The 22,250-nt window shown below is 40.0% G+C and overlaps 1 protein-coding gene across 27 annotated transcripts in view; it reads left to right on the top strand.

The window, feature by feature from the left end:
- Positions 1–22,250, top strand: part of TNRC6B (trinucleotide repeat containing adaptor 6B) — a 146,859-nt gene that overhangs the window by 109,693 nt on the left and 14,916 nt on the right. For 19 of the 27 annotated variants that reach the window (XM_030478339.1, XM_030478314.1, XM_030478321.1 and 16 more), the window contains 14 exons: positions 87–132; positions 4,354–4,502; positions 5,671–5,841; positions 8,089–8,214; positions 9,224–9,355; positions 9,891–9,986; positions 10,211–10,385; positions 11,367–11,501; positions 11,697–11,873; positions 16,660–16,806; positions 17,062–17,157; positions 19,267–19,587; positions 19,990–20,060; positions 21,906–22,045. In XM_030478339.1, the coding sequence (XP_030334199.1) occupies positions 87–132; positions 4,354–4,502; positions 5,671–5,841; positions 8,089–8,214; positions 9,224–9,355; positions 9,891–9,986; positions 10,211–10,385; positions 11,367–11,501; positions 11,697–11,873; positions 16,660–16,806; positions 17,062–17,157; positions 19,267–19,587; positions 19,990–20,060; positions 21,906–22,045 (1,982 nt within the window). The remainder of the gene's footprint in view (positions 1–86; positions 133–4,353; positions 4,503–5,670; positions 5,842–8,088; positions 8,215–9,223; positions 9,356–9,890; positions 9,987–10,210; positions 10,386–11,366; positions 11,502–11,696; positions 11,874–16,659; positions 16,807–17,061; positions 17,158–19,266; positions 19,588–19,989; positions 20,061–21,905; positions 22,046–22,250) is intronic. The other 8 variants (XM_030478335.1, XM_030478338.1, XM_032919791.1 and 5 more) reach the window with 6 other exon arrangements.

The raw sequence follows: 22,250 nt of genomic DNA on the forward strand, positions 1-22,250 counted from the left end.
GCATGTCCTTCCTTCATTCCACCTTTCTGAAACATTCCTTAGCGTTTCATAGAAGTTGGAACTGAATTTTTTTGTTTTTCTTCCAGAGTCAAACTGAGGACATTCCAGGCAGTAAGATGGACTTGTCTGTAGGTGCGTATAGTTTAATTTAAGTGCATTTGAAATATGAGATCATGTGTAGTATTTTTATGCAGATGACATGCTGTGTTTTGGAAAGGTTTGATCTTGCTTTTAGTACTCCTCAAATAGAAGGATAGAGTTATAGCATCCAATGTCTTGGCTGTAGGCTTCGAACAGTTACACAGCTGATACTGCTGTGCAATATTGGGATATATACCTCTACAGAATGGAGGGTGTAACTTGTGGAAGGGACATTCTGTAAGACTGTTTTGATACATGTAGTTTGTATTCACTGTTACTGTTTCAAGAAAGTGAAGGTCCCTTTTCATTTGGTGGAAGAGGAGGACTTTTAATTTTTGGCAGTAGGACATCCCAATTACCGCAGCTCCCTGGAGGTGATGTGAGAGAAAATAATACCTTCTGTAGTTGATTTCTTTGATTGCTTGCCTGAAGCTATTACAAGTTACTGCTCAGTAAAACTAGATTTTTCACTCTTCATAGCCTCACCACAGACACTGCACAGCTGAAGTGGGATGGGCTGTGTGGAAAACACTGTCTTAAATGGGAGTTGGAATTGACCACTTGGATTAGTCCCATTTAATCACCTTTTAATTTGTCATGACTTTCTTCTTTGGCAAACTAAGTAGTGAGCTTTCACAGAAATACTGGTTTAAGATCTTGGAATCAGATTTGGTTTTGCATTTGTGCTTCTCCAAATTGTCTCTGAATGTTCACTATCATGTTATTGCAGTAGAAATACCACAGGTTCCTGAAATCTTCTGCCATTTGAGATGGTTTCCCTACAGAATCCCTAAAATAGATATTAAAAAAGGAATGAACCAAACCTGCTATAAACTTTTGCTTAGCCTCTGTCTACTTTCTAAACTTTAAATGTTGGACTGACTTATGAGGTAGGCTTGTTCTTCAACTGATTTTCAGTCAGGATTACAACATTCCAGGTTATCCTAATGAGAACTCCCAGCATGGCATTTTCCCAATTTATGGATAAATGCACATTGATCTTGGAGTTAAATCTGTGCTAGGAGATCAAACACATCAAAGAAACATTTGGTATGCATGGAGCACCTTGGCTTTGATTATCACGCATTGTAAAATAGGTCCCGTTGTCAGTAAGTAACTCTTGCTTTGTTGGTCTCAGTCATCTTTGAAAAATGTGTTGCTTTTATTGCATGGTGCTGGAGTGACACTTTTATTTAGTGACCAAGGCAGAAGAAATGTGGATCAATAGCATGCCTGAGGCAGATCTATTTCCTCTTTTAAAATTATTTTTTTATCAAATCCCTTCAGTGGACAGCTTGGTTTGCTTTGAAAACAGGATACCACATTTCCAATGAAATCCCTCCTAGTATGTAGGTCCTGAGGCATGAAGTTTGTCAGAACCATGTAATATTCCATCTTTCCCTTCCGTTTGACAACCACCTTTGTCTTTTTTTTTGTCCTTTTTTTTTTTAATGTCTTAATTGTAACCTCTGCAGATCACTGAATGCTCAAGTCACCTGTAAAGACTGGGAAATTAATTTCCATTTTCTATTGATTCAAGGGCAATTTATGTAGCTGTCTGTTGTAAATATGTTACAAAACCATAACCAGATTTAGCATTCAGGAGCAACACCTTGGTATCTAAGTACACGTGCTTGCTCCGTAGGCTTGGATGATATAAATTTATGGCAAAGGTAAAAAAACAAGTATCTTAAAGATGGTTTTAGTTTTGTGGTCAAGCAGAAAACATTTCAAATGTGGGGGGTTTTATTCCCATTTGGGTTACCCTACTGGGTATGTGTATTTTCACCATGTTGAGTCTCTTGTTTGCAAATATTTTAGGTAACTTTGATCAACAGTGGTTTCTGTTTTCTGTCTCCCAGTATAAGACACATTATATATATTTTTGTTCGTACAGAATTCAAGTTTTATTTTTTCTCCTTAGGCTGTATGCATGTGGTGGAGTTGACATACTTAACAGTCTTCTTTGCCTCACTAAGGTGTGAATGTCATCCTCCAAGATCTTTGTTTCATTTTATACTTTTCACGGTGTTTCTCACAGCTGTTAATAGGGCGGAAAATCCAAGAACTGATGGAGTGTCTTCTTTTATGAAGATGGTTGGACTTTTAACCTGTTCTGCATTTCTGCATGTAGAGGATTTAGGGCTTCATGTTTAGTCATGCACAAGTGTTCTTGCTTACTCAGAGGGTAAAATTCAGACTTTCCAGATTTTAACAGTAGTCTTGTTAATATGTAAGGTAAAGCGAGTCTTCAGCCACCTGCATTATTTACAGGTTTTGTTGGCAAGTGCAAAAGACAGGCTCACACAACAGGTTTCAAGGTTGCATTAGAATTTTCTATGAATGGGATAAATGAATGCAGTCATCTCTCTTAGCAAGGCCTTGCTTATACTGAAGTTTAAGCAGGTGCCTCAGCACTAAGTGGCATGCGTATCTATGCTTGAAGTCTTTAAAGGTACGGCTATATGCTCTGCATGTTATTTACCAAGGTGTTTTACAAGGCGTTATTCAGTAATGTTTGAGGAGTTGATTGGATCATCAGGATAACTGAAGAGACAAAAGAGTGTTTCTGTGTCTTAGCCAACTTGTGTTGGCATCAACCCAGTTGCATTTCAGATAGCGATGCAACTCTGTCTTGCTTTCAGTTTCTTTTCAAGCAACTAACGGGCAGGGCTTCCTTGTCTAGAATTAAAGCATGAAAGCCTTTTGGTAGTACATTGCTGGCGTTGCATGTAGTTGTTAGATGTAGGTATTGACAGGATTGAGATGTACATGACATTTTATGTGACTGCTTTTGCAGAGCCAGTTCTAGCTTTTTAGGATATGCTAGAAAGTCATGAGCTCATCCGGGTCAGAATGACTCCAGTTACAAGCCAAGATTTGTCAAGTGTTTTTGTGATAAATGATGTCAAAGGCATCTGAGAGGATGAAGCTGGATCAACTTTGAAAGCTATGCCAGCAGGAAACCCCCATGTAATTAGTGGTTGATTTCACATGTTCTTGGCAATAACATAATTATGAATATTAATAGGTTGTGATTGAACATTAAGAAAATATGCTGGCTTTGAGAGGCTTTTTTGAGGAACAGATAAGCGTTTTGAAGGTATCGGAGTGATTAGCTGTCTGCTCTGTTTGATAAAGACTCTGTGTTTTGTCAGTTGTAGGGTAGGATATCTATCATCCATCCTTTGGAAGAGTCATAGATTTTGGTTAACTGTGGTGACAGGCTTTTTAAACTATTCTTGGAGAGGCCATCTGTGCTACTAGATGGAATTACTTACACCTAAAAATACCAGTAAAGCTCATTTCTGATACATTGCCCATATTTTGAAACAAATACGTTTTCCATCTACTTCAACATAACAGTATGTATCTGATACCTTGCAGGTGCCAAATCTGACCCAAAAAATGGTTCCTTGGTAGCAGTTTGGTGTGTAAGGTAGAAAGCTTCCTTCAGTAAGCATTTGGCTGATGATAAGCTTATAGAGAAAGGTGATGTCTTGTTGACTGTGTATTATAGTTTGATCATCTGTTACTGACATCTCTTCCTCATGCTCCACTGGATTACTCATTAAACAATTGCAGGAGACTGTAGGGGATGTTTGAAAAGTATCTCTGTTACTGGTTTTGTAATCATTGCATACAGGCTGAGGGAGATTGGTTGCCTGTCTGGAAGTTAACAGTATGCCAGATGATTTGTGGTGTTCAAGAGTTAAGTTCACATGACTATAGAAGTGTTGTGATTAAATTATGTGCATGGTTTTGCAGTTTGAGAAATTATTTCTCGATGCCAAACCCAGTAAAAGCTAAGTACAGAACTTAAATAGTGGTGTCTCTATAGATACTGAATACCAATAAATAACAGTGTGAATTTCAGAAGACATTGAAAATGATGTATAAATGAATATCATTAGTTGAACTAGGCTGCTGTAGAAATGCATGTGTTTATATCTGTACATAAGTTGTGAGAAATACTTCACATTAAACTCTAAATTGGCTTGTTTGGTCTTAAAAATGAAATTGCCTACTTTGATTTTCCAACACTTTTAATAGCAACCGTAGCTATGCTAAATTATAAGACAGATCTAATTTATACCCTAATCTTAATGATACTTTCTTTGGCTGTGAACTTACTGTCATAAAACATGATTAATGATAATGGTAGAGATTATTGGCACTAATTTCATCTTCATTTGTTTTTTTTTTTCACAGGTGGTCTCCCAGATAAGAAGTTTGAAGTAGATAAACGAACCATGAATCTCGGGGATTTTAATGACATGATGAGAAAGGATCGATCTGGGTTCCGTCCATCTAATTCCAAAGACATGGGAACCACAGATAGTGGGCCTTATTTTGAGAAGGTGAGAAAAATAGCTTTAGATAAATCAATATCAACCTCTGTGAGGCCCAAGTTTTTACCCTACTCCCTGGAAATGCTAAAAAATTCAGTAACCTTGCACGAACTCAGTAATAAAAGGTGCAGGGGAGTTATGTTTATAGAATGAACATGTATATAAAACAGAGGTGTCAGATGTGCATAGACCAAGTTATCTGGGAGAATGAGGCTTTTTATTCTAGAATAGACTGCTCTTAATATGGACAGAAAGAAATTCCTTTGCTTTTCTTGGAAGGGTAAACTACTGGTAGCAGTGAAATTCATTACAGGTTTCATCACAGTGATTCTTTTGGCTACCAACTACCATCATCTACAGTAAAAAGTTGGTTTAGATGTAACTAAACATAAGTAATCACAGTTGTCCAAATTTTTTCTGCTTTCATGTCTGTCGTTTATTGGAAACACCCTTTCTAAATTCCGCAACCCCTTATGCTGTATGTCCGTGTACTGTAAGCTTCTGTATGACATCTGTTTCTCTGTGACATCTGTTGTGTGTTATGGTAGTGTTTCTTTCATATTCCTGCTTACTTTAAATAGAAGCTTTCACTGTTATTATCAGACATTAATTGCTTCACATTATGAATTGGAGAATGTCCAATATATTCAGAATGCTTTAGGGTTTTTTGTAATACAGTTTATCACATGTAAAAATGGAAAAGAAATTTGGTTTAAAAATTCTGAAGGCGTGTTACTGTCAATGAAGTTTTTTAACTCCTCCATTTTGGTAGAACAGGCCAAAACCCAGTTTTGTCAACTCCCTCTGGTGGCCTAATAAATAAAATACCACTAGCAGAGCTAATGCAGTCCTAACATTATGTTCATAGGTGTGTGCTAACACTAGGAATTCATTCAAGATGTGTTTATTTCTGTAGTGGTAATAGCCACTGTCAGAAATGAACTTCATGAGAGTTGAAAATGTATTTTTAAAAATAAACCTCTAGGAATTTATTGATTATCTCCTCAGACCAAAATCTTAATTGTCAAGTGATCATTTGAGTCAGAAGTTTTGTCCTTGTAATTGCTATTACAAATTAACTTTGCTTCTTCCTAGTCACTCACCGTCCCTCTTTCTCTCCTCTTGTGTTCTGTTGCTTCACTAACCAACTCCTGCTGTTGGCTAACTACTGCTTCAGCTGACTTTGCCTTTCTCCAATCAAGATGGGTGCCTTGGGGATGAGGCTCCCTGCTCTCCCTTCTCCCCTTCTCCCAGCTACAAGCTGTCTCCCTCTGGTTCCACACTATCCAACGTCGGCCTTGGGGCAATCGGCTCAGGGCTCAGTCCCCAAAACTTCGCTGCTAGACAAGTAAGCAGGCCACCTTATAAGATGCATTGTTATAAGGCTGCAACCTGGGCTTAATCCTGGTTAGTTGGTTGCTTGCATTTGTTTTCCTACTAAATAAATTAATATTGTTAATGGAAATTTCATCTGTATCAGGCCATTGAGAATCAATCCACTTTGGTTCCTATTATCAAAATGTATTGTATCTGGTTTTGTTGGCCTCTTACTTCCTGAATCACAGTGCAGCAGCAGACGGATGTGTTTTTCAGAAGTCATGAAGTTAGTGGCAACCTTCATATTTTAATTGCTGTTTTAAAACCCATTTGGAGGCTGTTGATTTGTCCCACCACCTCAACACTGAATTTTTCCAGACTCCATTCAATGACCTTGTATGTAGAAATGTGCCTTTAAAAAAATGCAGTCATTTTGCATTGTGCCTGTTCCCTTCTCCCTTCCTCACAGCCTAAGGAAAGACTTGATTTAGCAGCCTTTAAAAACTCTTGAAGTAGCAATTTTTTTGTTTGTTATACAGGGGAATAGGAGGGAAGAAATGAAGTGGTTAACTGTAGTTTGGAAGAACTTCTGGCTATTATGTTTTGCATTATGCTAGAAGAAGATGTTGCAGGAATACTAGGAAATGAAAGATTAGAACCTTAGTATTGCAGCTGGACTAGCTTATGTAGTCACATGCCTAACATGATGGTGTTTCTTTGTGTTGTCTTTCTGTTTCTATGTGACACAATCAGTGTTGAACATCAGATTAAGTCCAAATTTTGCAGGCATGTTCTTGGATTTGGTGTGCAGAACTCTGTTGAGTCTTAGGGAGGGCTGAAAGTGTAGCTGCAGCTTCAAGCCTCTCAAAGATTTTGATGTGTAGTTGACCCAGTCATTTCTTTCCAGAGTAAAAACTCTTCTGTCTCTCGGGTTTTTTTGTTTATCCTCCTACTTAGCGTGATGTCTTGAGTCGTTTCTGAAAGGGAAGATACATTAAGGAAGTGAAACGTGATGCAGGTGAATGAGGCAAGTCATAATGCTGCCAGTATAGAAGCTGGATTAGACTTCAGTTTTAGCAAAAAGATAGTGGAGAATGCACAGTATTATGGTAGAAGGGAGGCAAGGTTTATAAAACCTTGGTACACAAGGAAGGGAAAGGTTCTGGAGAAGGCCTGCACAATCTCAGTTTGGAAGAATGGTGAATTTACATTGGGTACAGCAGTGCTGGCATGGAGAGGGAGAACAGAGAATGATGGCTGAGGAATGGAAAATGTCCTGTTTAGACCCCCAGGTATCCGAGGATCATAGGCATACTCAGAAGATGAGAAGTGCTGAGGGTCTTGGAAATGAAAGGACAGAATCATGGCACATAAAGACTTTTTGGAATACGAGCTTCTGCTTTAAGAAGCAACAGCATGCAACTGTTAGTGTAGGAGACAGTCCGTAACATTTCCCGTGGCTTTTGTTGAAAGATGTTACAAATAAAGGCAGTCTGCTCAGAGACTGAAATAATGAAGCAGAATGATGAATTTTCTTTGGTCTTTTTCATGCAGTAGGGTTTATTACAGAAGTTGCTTATAAACCAGTAAATTATTCTCCTTAAAAAACCCTTAAACAGCAAGTATTCTTCAGTTAGAAAATAAATCACCGGGAGAAAGAAAACAACCAAACAAACACTTTTTCTCACTTGAAGATTTTTCCCCTCTTCAATTTAGTGGGGAAAAAAGGAAAAGAAAAACATCCCAGTCCAGAATGCTGACATTTTCACATCAGAAGGAAAATTTGTAATAAAATTTTAGAATTCTAATTTCAGTTAGTAAAAGGCCTTCAGAGGAGGTAATAGGCTTGTGAGTGATACCTCAACAGCCTACTCAGAAAAAGTACCTGACTTGTCTAAAATGAGGGCCCAGAATTCTTGCTGACACAGTCTTGCCATACTGTTAAGCCAGTGAATGGTTTTTTGAGTGTGTTGTTTGTACTCCCAAGTTTCCATTTCCCAACATGTGAAGTGCAAGATATGAAACATTAGTTTTGTCATGTGCTTTGAAATAAGTGGATAAACATGACTCTTAAATGTAGAGGAGAAAGAGCCTGCATATCAAAAATGTAGGACAGCAGTTTTAACCCAGGTAGAATATTAGTGATGTAGGGCAAACATCTCAGTAATTCTAAGGGTTGAAGTCAGTACTTGCCTCATTGTTATTGATATGTAGTTAATAGCATAGAAATCCATTATCCTGAAAGATTCATCATCTCACTACTGCTTTAATTTTGTAGGGTGGCAATCATGGTTTGTTTGGAAACAGCACAGCACAATCGAGGGGCATGCACACACCAGTGCAGCCACTAAATCCTTCCCCCAATATCCGGGCGCAAGTGCCTCCCCAATTTCTTTCTCCCCAGGTAAGGAATTTATAGTAACTGCTTACTTGTAAAAGTAGAGCTACAGCCTTCAGACCACATCATCGAGGTTACTTGACACATCTATCTTAATCTTGACTTGATGTTAAGAAATGACAAACTTAGATAAGTAAAATTCACAGTTGAAAGTGCTTAAAACTCATTGCAGAAGGATTAGCCTTCTTGTTCCAAGGCACTTGATGGTAAATGCTCGCTAACAGTATTTTTAAACCTCAAAGTAGATTCAGGAATCCTGTATCGTACATAGGTTTTTGCAAACTATTTTAAAAAACAACAAAGAAAGTGAAAGCTGAAAGTTTTTCTGATGTTTGACAAGTTGCTTAATTTTTTTCAAGCAGTCTTGTCCTGTGCTTGTTGCCCCCCTGAAAAGAGAGGCCTTGCAAAGTACTGTATGTTGCACTTACATTGCAGAGCTCTAAGACCTCAAGATCTCCAAATGTGAAAGTTTACCTTTTACTTTCGACTTGGTGAAGGCTTTTGGAGATTCTTTTGAATTCTACTTGTGTAACTCTTAAATAATGCAGGGAGAAAGCGGGGATTCTTCTCCACCTACTCCTGTCTTTTACTATAGCTTATTCAGCATACAAAGAGATTTAACTCTTTCTGTGAGGCACTGTTTCTTTGCTCTGGTGACTGCCTGAATGCCTTTCTTTTCCCTTGTCAAGCAGTACATTCTTAATGTGATAATGCAGTACTGTGATTACTAGTTAATTTAGTGCAGTCTCTAGCAACCGACTGGTTGGGGGAGGAACCTTTGTGTGTCTGTCTGCATCTGCACATGTAATACTGTATATTGTCAATCAAGTGAGGTATTCACTCTGCTCAAGTCATAGATCGTGCATGTTTAAATGTCATCTGTTAATAAATCTGTAATGTCTTTCCTGGAACACCATTTAAGATTGGTGTCATACCTATTCCTTTGTAGAAATACTTCATCATCTTTTCTCATAGCAGTGCATTTCTTGATGATATGTAACTGGTTTCCATGCAGGTTTCGGCCTCCATGCTCAAACAGTTTCCCAACAGTGGCTTGAATCCTGGTCTTTTCAATATGGGCCCCCAGCTTTCTCCACAACAGATTGCCATGCTGAGCCAGCTTCCACAGATTCCCCAGTTTCAACTAGTAAGTAACTATTAATCTTGTGAGACGGAGTGTTTACAAATTGTCTGCTGAAAGAGTTTTCTTTCTGTTTGTCCTAATTCTGGTTTGTTCTACTGATGTTGTATTACTTTTATACAAGTGTCCCCTGTTTGCTGTGCAAAAAAAACACAGCCCTGTTACAGGGCAGCAGATAAACTAAACAGGCCTATGTAACTATTATGAATGTTTCAGTGGGTTAGTAATGTTTCTAAGCTGTGTCTTTGTACAAAAAGCAGTTGTTTGTTGATTTTTAATGAAGTTTTCTTCAGACTTCTAGTCATAATGATGGTAATAAAACAGGTACTAGTAATACTGTTGCATGATGTTAAATTAGAAACAAGTGAAAGAAATGGTGTTCTTCGGACACATTCATTATAATTGTATTTGACTATGTGGAATGAGAAACAGTTTACTTAAGTTCTGAGCGAAGCACATTGCTAGTGACTAGTTCCTGGCAATTATATATCACTTGATGCGCTCTGTATTTTCACTCTTCCCACCCCCACTTACCTTGTAGGCATGTCAGCTCCTCCTTCAGCAGCAGCAGCAGCAGCAACTGTTACAGAGCCAGAGGAAGTTATCTCAAGCTGTGCGGCAACAGCAGGAGCAACAGGTGTGGCGTTGGTTTTGTCGCTCATTTGAAGTATTAAGTGCGCTGGGAAAATGCAGTCTGCAGCAAAGACGGCACAGGCTTTAGCAGTGTCATCTGCTCTCTTCAGATTGCACTTTTCAGAGAGCAGGGTGCTCTGTATCCCTTTCAAGTCACTGTTTCTTCATGTTTACTGCAGTTCTGTGTTACAGTATAGGGTGTATCATTCCCATTTCTTTTATTTGCAGATTGCTCGTATGGTCAGTGCCCTCCAGCAGCAGCAGCAGAGGCAGCCTAGCATGAAGCATTCACCATCTCACCCTGTTGGGCCTAAGCCACATTTAGACAGCATGGTACCCAATCCTTTGAATGTGGGTCTCTCAGATTTACAGACCAAAGGGCAAATACCTGGATACGGTTCAGGTAGGTACTCTGGGGAGAAAGAGATTTGGTGCATTGCCTGTAGATACCCTATTAACATGGTAATTGCTTTACCATATTAGCCAGTTATAGAATCCCAGACTGGTTTGGGTTGGAAGGGACTTAAAGCCCATCCAGTTCCAACCCCCTGCCACAGGCAGGGACACCTTCCACTAGACCAGGTTGCTCCAAGCCCCGTCCAACCCGGCCTTGAACACTGCCAGGGATGGGGCAGCCACAGCTTCTCTGGGCAGCCTGTGCCAGCGCCTCACCACCCTCATAGTGAAGAATTTCTTCTGAATATCCAATCTAAACCTAACCTCTGTCAGCTTAAAGCCATTCCCCCTTGTCCTGTCACTACATGCCCTTGTAAAAAGTCCCTCTCAGGATTTCTTGTAGGCCCCTTTTAGGTACAGGAAGGCTTCTACAAGGTCTCCCTAGAGCCTCCTCTTCTCTGGCCTGAACAAGCCCAGCTGTCTCAGCCTGTCTTCATAGGAGAGGTGCTTCAGCCCTCAGAGCATCTTCATGGCCCCCATTTGGACTCGCTTGAGCAGGTCCATGTCCCTCTTGTGTTGGGGGACCCAGAGCTGGACGCAGTACTCCAGGTGGTGTCTCATGAGAGCAGAGTAGAGGGGTCGAATCGTCTCCCTTGACCTGCATATGTGGGTCCAGAAATGAGTATGAAATGAGTATAAGCATTAGGGCAAAGGTTACGACAACTGTAAACACTTGAAAAAAATTGCATTGTTTTTCATTATATGGGAAGGCGACAAACCTAATAAAGCAGCGTATCTTGGTGTGGTGTATTGACTTAACAGGCTATTTGGAAATTGCCTCTTGAACATTTCATTTGCTACTGTTGCTTCCCCCCCCCCCCCCCCCTTTTTTTTTTAACCTTTCTTATGGTAACAATGTCTCCCTGTTTAAAGATGTTTAAATCAAAAAGAACGAATGACAATGGAGTTTTGTTTGTTCGTTTCACAGGCTTTGGCTCAAGTGGAATGGATTATGGCATGGTGGGAGGGAAAGAGGCTGGAACAGAATCCCGCTTTAAGCAGTGGACTATGATGGAAGGGCTGCCCTCTGTGGCTTCACAAGATGCCAATATGCACAAAAATGGTGAGAAGGGGACTGGCTATTTTGAACATATTCTTGCAGTATCCTCTTACTGGAGGTGAAATAGCTCAGATAAAACTATGCTTCAAGTTAGTGAATGTCTTACCAATATGCATCTTAAGTATTTTTTTGTTTAGTATCCCATACTGGTGGAGAATCCACCCTTTCCTGAGTGTAAATGTCTCTTTAATGCTGCAGGTGCAATAGTGCCCCCCGGTAAGGCTCGTGGAGGATCGCCCTACAACCACTTCGACATAATTCAGGGCGACCCACTGGGTGGCCATGCAGGCCCTGCTGGTGATAGTTGGTTACCTGCCAAATCTCCACCAACAAACAAGATTGGAAGCAAATCCAGCAATGCCAGCTGGCCTCCAGGTACTGCATAAGGGCAGGGGTTATGTCCTAACTTCAGAGTAGGTGTGCTGGGATCTTTCCTCATTGTGCTTTTTAAATAACCACTGCAAGGGAAATACTTGCTTGGCCTGTCGCTTTTTTGGGGGTTTTTTTAATGTTTTGTTTTGTTTTTTTTTCTTCCACATTAAATTAGAAGTAAATGTTGAATTTCCAGTTAAAAATTGCTGGTCTAAATATGAACAAACTGCTGGATTGCCTGGCTAGTATTTGGGTTTTGTTAGGTGAACTCTGTAGTTTGGTGACTTCACGTTTACAGAACTTTTCATGAGAACACTTGTTCATAGAATACACAGTAGTAGTTCCCTCCTCTTGTATTGTGACACAGGGTGTAAAAATTCTGATTGAGAGCATGGAATGAGAAAGCAGAAGATGTGAAAGTTTGTTTTTCATGATGGTGGGAACAGGATTTCCGTGACCTTTTGTGTTTTATGTAGCATGAACTTTTCTTCTGGCAATTGCTCACAAATATGGTCCACTGCAGGCCACAAGCTTTCCCTTGCCAGCAATATTGTTGGTACAATATGCATGCAATGTGTGTGCTGTGCTGTTGTGGTTCAGCTTTGCTTATGTCATGTAAAGGAGCGTTGCCATGTTTCAGTACTGCTCAGTGATCTTGTGGCTTGAGTAGAAGTTTCTTGAGTTTTGGATTATAGGCAATAGCACATTCTTTAAGCCTTCTAGAGTTTCACTGGCAGAATTTTGTCTTTCCACTAGAAAACTCAAATATCTAGGAAAAATACTCGTGTGTTTGAACATACGCGTCATTTTCTATATAAAACATTCATTAGACACAGAGCGGTGTCCTTGAAGTTGCATGGATTAATCACCAGTGCTGTTCAGCAGATAGTGGATGCTGTGACTTTTCTCTGCCTGGAAGACTCTTACGTTCCAAGGAAATACTACTGACTGCAAACCCTCTGCTTTGTATCCCCTCTGATACAAAAAAATAAAGGTGCAGGTACATCCCTTGGGTAAATCAGTAGTCCAGACCTTGCATCAGAAAGCCTAGGAATCTGTGAGACTGATCCAACTGCAGGAAACCTACAAAAGTAGTTAAAGTTGGACTTCATGATCTTAAAGTCTTTTCCAGCCTAGTTGATTGTATGGTTCTCTGTGGGAACCTCTTAGCTTCCAACTCTGGCAAGAAAATGTTTTCAGATGAGCTAACAGAGTTGAAGAATTAGTTATCTCGAGAACATGTGCACACCCACAACATTTCATAGCACTGACTACTCTCTGCAGAGGTGCCTTTGCATTACATTTCTGTTAGCCTGGTTGTTCAGTAACACTTCTGGTAAGCCTGGTTCTTAATCTGGAATTAGTATTCATAACGCCAGAAACCACCAAAATTTTATTTTCTTTCAGGACCTCCCTCATAGACTCACTGTTGCTGAACTTGTGTTTTCAGTCACCATTCCCATATATTTAGCCACGATTCTCACAATAGTGAGAAATACAGTACTCCTTGGAATGTTAGGAGGGGGATGTGAAAATCAACTCTGTCGTTTTTACAGGTTCTGGAGTAGCTGCTGGTTCTGGCAAAGATTCTTGATAGCGGAAGGCTGTTACACAAGTGAGAAACTGAACAGCTACTCTTTGCCCCTCTTCAATACCATAGAGCTTTCTTAGTCATGCCTGCAGTCCCACTGTCAGTGATAAGTAAATATTTGCTAGTGCTGACTGCCTCACCACTGTGAGAGGATAACTGGAGCTCACAAATCCTGAACATAAACTCACCAAGATCATCAGCACCATCCTTAATTTCTTGTATAAATTAATAGCCCATGACTGTGAGTGCAGATGTCGTGTAACAGATCATGGAGGTTGACATGTGGCTTTTAAGCATTTATTGCTAGCCCTCTCTTATGAGGTCCATAGACTATTGGGACAAGTGTTATTGTCCCATAACCACAACCACTTAAGCTGTCTCATAGCCTCTCTAGCTTATTGGCTTCCTCAAGAAGGAAAGCTTAGCTGAAATCATGATCCGCCTTATCCACACCGCTGATGAAGAATAAAGATCCAAAATGATTTTACACTGCAGGTCCTTTTTCTCTGTAAGCTTGTAGGTGAGGCCCACTGTCAATTCCTGGTGTGGAGATACCATTTTAATTCCTAGTGCTGGAAAATAAGTTGTTAACAAAAATGAGTTTACAAGAGAGAACCTCTTGAAATAGGTGCATTTTCCTTTGGATGAATACAGTGGTCACTCAGCATTCACCCTGACTACACCTTTCGCATTTTCCTCCTAAATGCCATCTGCTGCAGAAATTCTGCTGTTCAAGAGAGCAGTTTTGTTCAGCACAAAGATAAATGAAGTGGTGCCCAATCAAAGTGATATCACAGCTGGAGGTGAGAGCGAGTGTTGCCGCATTGGTGAAAACTCTATCTTTGGTTATGTCACACAGAATTGCATACCTAGGTAATACTAGTCTGTAATTTTCCCATTCCAGAGCAGTTCAGTCATATACTGCAGGCAGTCTGGCTTGGATATGTCTGTCATGGTTTTCCTAACAATCTTATATTTGAACTTTTTGGGAGAACCTTTCAAATATCGGTGGAGAAATGCATTTCATGTTTTCTTTACTATCTGGAAATAGGGCATGTCTGTAGGAAGAGCAGCTGAATGTGCATGAGAGTAGCTGTCAGTCTCAAAGGATAGTTTGGAAATCTGTCAGTATGCTGAAGTTCAAGGAAAACTCTTTTCCAAACCAGGATTATATTGAAGAGTGAATGTGTTCAGATACAGGATGCCTGGTCTTTGGAGCCTTGTTTGAATATTCCTTAACTTTTTGGTCGGTGCTTACTATGCACTTAATTTTCAGTCTCGCCAATTCTCAGAAATCTTTACAAAGGCCAGACTTGGATCTTTTTTTTTCTTCTGCAAATGAGTTCTATTTTCCAGATTCTAACCTGAGTTCATGGATTCTTTATCTCAGGCTAGACCCAAGAGCTGCACTGCCTGTTCCTTAAGCATAAGGTGATTCTGTTCGTTGGAGTATTGCAGTATTTTGGCAGTAGCTGAGCAGATTCCTTCCTCGATGCAGTGCTGATTGCCCATAATGTTAGAAATGTTGACATGTCGTATGCCAGATGATTTTGTTGAGTTACTAAAGATTGGGAGATGTGATTGAGGTTTACAAAATCAGGAAAGCAGTGAACAAGATAAATGCAGAATTGTCATTCTATGAATCCTGCAACACAAGAACCATGGTGCAAATACTGGACAGAAGAGAATATATATTCTAAATAGCTGACAACTTTTTTCCTGTCAAGAGTGGTGAACTTGTGGAATGTGTTGCTTTTAGAGCTTCTGGAGACAAATGTTACTAGCCAGTTGAAAGAGCGATTGGATATGCCAATGGAATAACAGTTTCACAAGCAGGTGCTAGCAGATAGAGGATATTTCTGACATCCTGGGTAGAAGGACTGTAGATGCTGTGAGAGTGTGAGGGCAGTAGCCTACAGATAGTAGTAGCCAGTTTTGCTTTCTGTCCCTCAATGGTACCTCTCCCACCACTATTAGCAGAATACTGGGCTAGATGGACCACACTTTAGACCCAGTGGAGCATTTCTTCTGTCTTCTCCGAGATTCTCCTGCCAGTGCATTATCACAGTCTAATACTGTTCTTGCTTTGCCAATTGCTTGAACAAGTAGTATCACATTTTCTTCTGTATTTGTGAAAGTCACAGTCTTGACTGTGCTTCTTCATTACAAAGGTGACTGAAATGAACCCTTCCATGCCAGGTTCACCCTACATGGTTTCATTACAGAGAGCACATCCTGGATCCTACTTTTAATAATGGATTTTTTAATTACACTCAAACATTTTGTCATGAATTATTTCAGAACTTCAGGTTGGGAATAAAGGTATCATTCCATATCCTGGACTTCTATCTGCAAGGGGTGCATCTACTACCTTGGCACTCTTTTCACACCCAAATTGTCACATAGTACCTGAAGCTTCTTTACTTGTTTTTGTGTTCAGCAGTTTTGCTTTTCCATCACTGCTTCCAAAATAGACCACAGCACTTTATTCACTGAACATCTAGTCAGAGAAGGAACCAAGTTACTGATCTTTCTTAAAGGAACTGCAGTTTTTGTATGTTCATACTTCATATAATTCATCCTCTTGTCTTAAAAATTTGGCATGCCTGGAGCTATAGCTGAAAGGAGACTAAAGCATGATAAGTATACTCCATCTCATTGTGAAGCATGAGGAACATCAATGAGTGTATACATTGCTTTTACCACAAGGCATCTCACCTTAGCATTGCCTCAGTATTGTTAGGTAATATAAAGTATGTGTGTACATTCTGTTTAAAAACTCTTTAAGGTAGGTAGCCTTTCCTTGAGAAAGGCTTTTGCACACACACAAAGTATATGTGCAGAATATAATCTTAAAATATATGGTCTAATCTTACATATCTTAAAAAAACATATAATGTATTAGGGAAGGGTATAACTATTGAAGCCTCATCTAAATGTAGTAAAACAGGAATAGTCAAAGGATCACCATATGCACTTGCACTACTTTTTTGTAGTGTAGACTTGTATTTAGGCACCAGAGCTAGTGCCGTGGGAGGAAATGTGAAAGAGATTTTAATTAAAAAATGTCTTGATATTTTTTTCTGAGGAACAGTGTAGAAGACAATTATCTACCTTCCTAAAATATCTTCGACAACTGCTTCTAGTAAATGGCATTTCCCTTTTTGCATCTAATTCCTTTTTACCCTCCCATTCCAGAGTTCCAACCAGGAGTGCCATGGAAAGGTATACAAAACATTGACCCTGAATCTGACCCCTATGTGACCCCTGGAAGTGTGCTGGGGGGGACAGCCACATCTCCCATTGTAGATACTGACCACCAACTTCTGCGGGACAACACCACAGGTAAAACAGTGAACAACTGCTATGTGATTATTTAAGTCATTCTGATATTTGAGCATATTCTGATGTTCCTGTCGTAACAGGGTAATAGTCTATTGCAATTGACGAAGAAAGAAGCCTGTGTGCCTTTGCGCTGTGGCTGTGTTATCACATTGAGAGCTTGGCATTGGCACAATCGTGGCTCTCTTGAGGTTTAACAGTATTACAGAAATTCTATGAAATTGGCGTACTCTTTCTCTCTCTTTTTCCCTTTGATAGGGTCTAATTCTTCCCTCAACACCTCGCTGCCTTCACCTGGTGCCTGGCCCTACAGTGCCTCTGACAATTCCTTCACCAACGTTCATAGCACTTCAGGTATGTAGACTTCAAAACGTACCTGCACATTTTCCACTTATTCACTAGTTCCTCATTCTTGGTTCACTTTGAATATTTAGTCTTTCAATAATTTCTGAGGAACTCAAAATTTGAGTGGTTGATCAGATAGTTTTCCTCCTGATGATAAAATACTCTGTTGTAATTGCTTTAAAAACTAGACTAAGAATCCTCTACCCTTCCTCCCACCCCTGATGAAAAAGTCTTAGTTATGTGTCATGGTTTAACTCCAGCCCACTCACCAACTCCCCTCTGGTGAGATGGAGGAGAGAATTGGAAGAGTATAAGTGGGAAAACTCGTGGGCTGAGATAAAGACAGTTTAATAAGTAAAGCAAAAACTGCGCACTCAAGCAAAGGAAAACAAGGAATTCATTCACTACTTCCCATCGGCAGGCAGATGTTCAGCTGTCTCCAGGAAAGCAGGGCTCACTCATGCCTAACAGCTACTTGGGAAGACAAACATCATTACTCTGAATGTCTCCCACCACCTCCTTCTTCCCCCAGCTTTATATGCTGAGCATGACACCATATGATATGGAATATCCCTTTGGTCAGTTGGGGTCAGCTGTCCCAGCTGTGTCTTCTCACAACTTCTTGTGGACCCCCAGCCTATTTGCTGGTGGGATAGGGTGAGAGGCAGAAAAGGCCTTGAACTCCGTGTGAGCACTGCTCAGCAGTGATTAAAATATCCCTGTGTTATCAACACTGTTTCCAACGCAAATCCAAAACATAGCCCCATACTAGCTACTAGGAAGAAATTTACCCCAGCCAAAACCAGCACATTATTCAAGTTAAAGAAGTGAGCAGCAGATGCAAAAGGGAAAAAAACCCACATGCACAGTCTGTTGACCTGTGTAAGGGTTTGGTTTGTAGTTTTTTAAACACACCTGCTGCTGTGTGAGTTTCCGTGAGTGATTTTACTCATTTTAACTTTAGAATATTGGAGTGCTGTGAAAGAAAGATTGCCTCAGCTTTTATAGCCACTCATCATTCTCTGAAACCTGTAAATAAACAGGAAAGAGAGTGTTTTTAAAGGTTGGCCTGTAAATAATAAATTAGATACCTGTCTCAGATCCTTGATAAGAAGGTCTCTAAAGCTTTCTTGTGAAAAACTGTTTCTGCACACACTTCTGAATAAGATGCTGGAAATACTTGCTCTAGACAAACGATTTGGATTTTGAACTTCTTACAAATGCAGGAGTTTTCTCTTGAAGACAGTGTCTTGACAACTTCTTAAAATTAAAGGAATGTGTGTAAATAGCAGAAGTGACAAACATAGCTCAGAGCTACATCTGGCCCAAACTTTGCTTTTTGTATATTACTCAGCAAAAGCTACATTCTTATGTTATCCTAGCATCTTCACAAAACATGTTGAAAATCCTGTTTAGCCTCGAGGAAAAACAATGTTCCTGCTGGCAGTTTGTGGGGTCACTTTGGTTTGAAGCACTATCTGTATATGCAGGATTCCAATGACATAATCATAGTCCTGAGGAAAGGAGTGGCATGTATCAGCTGCTTACTTCTGCTTAAGTTTTGTCTAGCACATAAGAAAGACCCAAGAAAGAAAAAATGATTGATGTCATAGTTGAATTGAGGAAACTAGGCTAGTGACTGGCACACATACCATTTTCTGCTCATCTTGTTAAACTACATGCCAGCATTTTACAGCCAGAAGGCAGGTCATTTGAATTAGAGATTTAGAATTCCCGTATTTGTAAAACAAACTGAATCTAGTGAAAGCAGGAAGGGCATTCAATTTTATTAAAGGTTAGTAGTGACCAAACTTGTAAGAATTCTCAGGTTTTCAAATGAAATGTAGTGTGGACATAAAAGTTGCTGTTCATCTTATTAGTGATTGAACATACTGCCACCAGTTACATTATTGGAAATGTCAGCATATGTAAGATAAGCAAAGATTAACTTACATGTAGCATGGTTCTTTTTGGTGTAGTAAATTAACTGTTGTATGGTTTTCTGTTTTGTGCTTGTCTGATATAAATGCGGCCAAAGGGTTTACAGCAATAGTACAGTTAAAGGCTAGTTGAATCCTACAGATTTCTCTAATACATGCAATTTATTCAATCCTCTAGCAAAATTCAGTGATTACAAATCAACATGGTCCCCAGATCCCATAGGACACAATCCCACTCATCTCTCCAGCAAGATGTGGAAAAACCATATTTCCTCAAGGAACACTACAGGGCTGCCCCGCCCGCCTCCTGGCCTGACCAACCCCAAACCGTCATCTCCATGGAACAGCACAGCATCCCGATCGGTCAGGGGCTGGGGGGCACAGGACTCAAGGCTTGGCTCTGGTGAGAAGAATCAACTGATAGCACCATTGATCAGACCTGAGGAGTGTACGTTTTACGGCACTAATGGTTTGGAGGAAAGAAAGTTGCAGTTGTCTGGTAAAAGGAAAAAAAGTTCCTTCTTGAAATGGAAATTTGCTGTCAGTAATGGGGTTGGATGGTGGGTGGGGGTTGTGTGTGGAATTCTAGGTCCTGCTGCAGGGGAAGGAGTGAAGAGGGCTGTAAGCTGCCAGGAGGGAATACCTACCGCGTGGGGCTTTTCATAGATCCTTTCCATGGGTGGGAAACTCCTCAAAGATAAACTCTAGTAAAAAGTGAATCTTGATGGGAAACGTGAGGAAAGATGTGGGTTTGTTTTCAGGACTGAAGATCAGGCTTTCATGTGTTAGCAGGGCTGATAATGCTGATAATGAATTTGCCTGACATTGAAAGACCTGACTGTAAAGGAAAATGGTTTTCTTTGTAACAAATCTGTCTTGATTATCCTGTCTTCTATTGCAGCATCTACTTGGAGTGATGGTGGCTCAGTTCGTCCTAGCTACTGGCTGGTTCTTCACAATCTCACTCCACAGGTATTTTCTGTTGTCTCTGGGAACTTGTTTGCTTTACCAAGATACAGATTTGTGGATTCTGCAGTTGTTTCTCTTTAAGTAAAATCTAACAAAATTAGATTTCTCAGCATATGTAAGATGTTTTTCTTCTAAACTGGGCTGCAGTCTGATTCTTTTTTCTATTGTAATCTCTTCAGCTTTAAGATGTTCAGGTTTTGCTACAGTACCTTTCATTACCTAGAGTTTCAAAAAAATTATTGGAACAGAAAGATTTTTCTTAGAAGTGAGGATAAGTTGCATGACCATAATGTGGGATGGTTTACAGCTGTTAAAGAGACTGTTCTTTGGGATGTTGTCAGTAAGAAAGCTGGCGTAACTGCCAGTTTTCACTTTGGTGTTTCCATAGTGAAACCACAGAATGTTTCCAGCAGTCCTGCCAAAACAGTCTCGTTAGGTTATTCCTGCAAGTATTCTCAGAGCTTGCTTCCATTCAGAACGAATTCTGTGGAATCCTGGTTAGCAATCCCGGTTAGTCTGTATTCAAGGCTTAGGAAAAGCCTGTATGATTATCAGCAGCACCCTGAGGTCTAGACAGTGTCCCCTGTTCAGCAGAATAATTTACCATGCTTCTAGTACGGTTTAAGGAAGCATCAATGTGAAAGGAAAAGCTAACATCTCATTCAGATCACCCAAAAAGGCACATTGTGCTCCTTTCATACAAGAGACTGTTTTCCTTAACATGAAGGATACAGGAGTGGTGTGATGAAGAGGCAGAGTTCTAAGTCTCCCGTGTGCAAGGTAGTTTAATACTGCTTTAGGAATCATTTAATGAAAGAAGAATATATTTTTGGAGGCATTTAAGGTAATAGAGAAAGAAGCAGGTTATAACTGTCTCTTCTGTAAGAAATCCTCTATTCATTGTGGATCAGTACATTGGAGAGAAGGAAGTGTAAAGGTTAAGGTGGATTCAGGGACAGTATCTTCATTTCAAGTTTCTCTGTTTTAACTTTGACCATATTTGTACCCCCATTCAACTTCCTCTTCCCTCATTTGAGGTTGTATTATATAGTAGGGGGGTGGAGAAGGAGAAGGAAAAAGTAGCACTTCTGTAAGTATCTGCACATATGGATCCCATTCATGTATGCATGTTCCTGTGGCATACTAGGAATGGAATCTGTCTGTACAGAAAACACTGTGGAGAACAGCAGTTACTGGAGGTAAGTAACAAGCTGTTACTGCTGCAGAAGGAATGTAGGCAACAACTGCTGTGAAAACATTAATTCAGGAGGAATGAACATTGCTGGGTTTGGCAGAAAGATCACTAACTCTTTCTGTGGCACTGTATTCATAACCATGAAGACAAAAAAGCACCAAAATAAACTTCTGAAAACCCTCATTGCAGAGGCGGTATTTCAGTTTTGCAGAGAACTTTTAAATACTGATTGATCTAAGTTCTGTTGAAATCTGAGTGCTGGAAACTAAGACATTCTTGTTCATTTGGTATAAATGGCTGAGGATAGTGAGAAGTACAAGTTATATATAAATACTGGAAAACCTGCCAACATAAGGACAGTGACAGTGTAAGAAACTCAGTGAGGTATAGAAAACTGGACTCAAACTACAAGTGAGCAGGAAAGATACGTCAGATTATTCCATAAAGCAAAGTCATTGTAATTGTGAGAAGTCAGGGTATACTGATTCTGTTTGAGAATTAAATTCTGTCACCTTTGTTTACTTCCCACTGCTTTCATCTGTTTTCTTTTCTGAGAGCAGTTTATCTTTCAATTACCAAGACAAAGTTATGATTGAAGTACCTTTGGGGAAATAGTTAGAAACATTTGGTTTATCCTGACTGTTCTTCCTCAGATTGATGGGTCAACCTTGAGGACGATCTGCATGCAGCATGGCCCACTGCTGACATTCCATCTGAACCTGACCCAGGGCACCGCCCTTATCCGATATAACACCAAACAGGAGGCGGCCAAGGCCCAGACTGCACTGCACATGTAAGCGATCCTTGTGCCTGTTCTTTGTTACTGCGTTAGTCATAAATACAAAATGTCTGTCCAGTGTTTATGCTTTGGAAACTCGTTTCAAGTGTCATAGTTGGAAGGGAATCTTTTCATTCATTGGCAGAGGAAGAAGAGAAACAAAGGTGCCTTCTGTCTGTGTAGCTTTAATTGCTGGCACAAACTGGCATATACAGAACTA

This window comes from Strigops habroptila, chromosome 3 (assembly GCF_004027225.2).
Source record: "Strigops habroptila isolate Jane chromosome 3, bStrHab1.2.pri, whole genome shotgun sequence".
Classification (NCBI taxonomy): Eukaryota; Metazoa; Chordata; class Aves; order Psittaciformes; family Psittacidae; genus Strigops; species Strigops habroptila.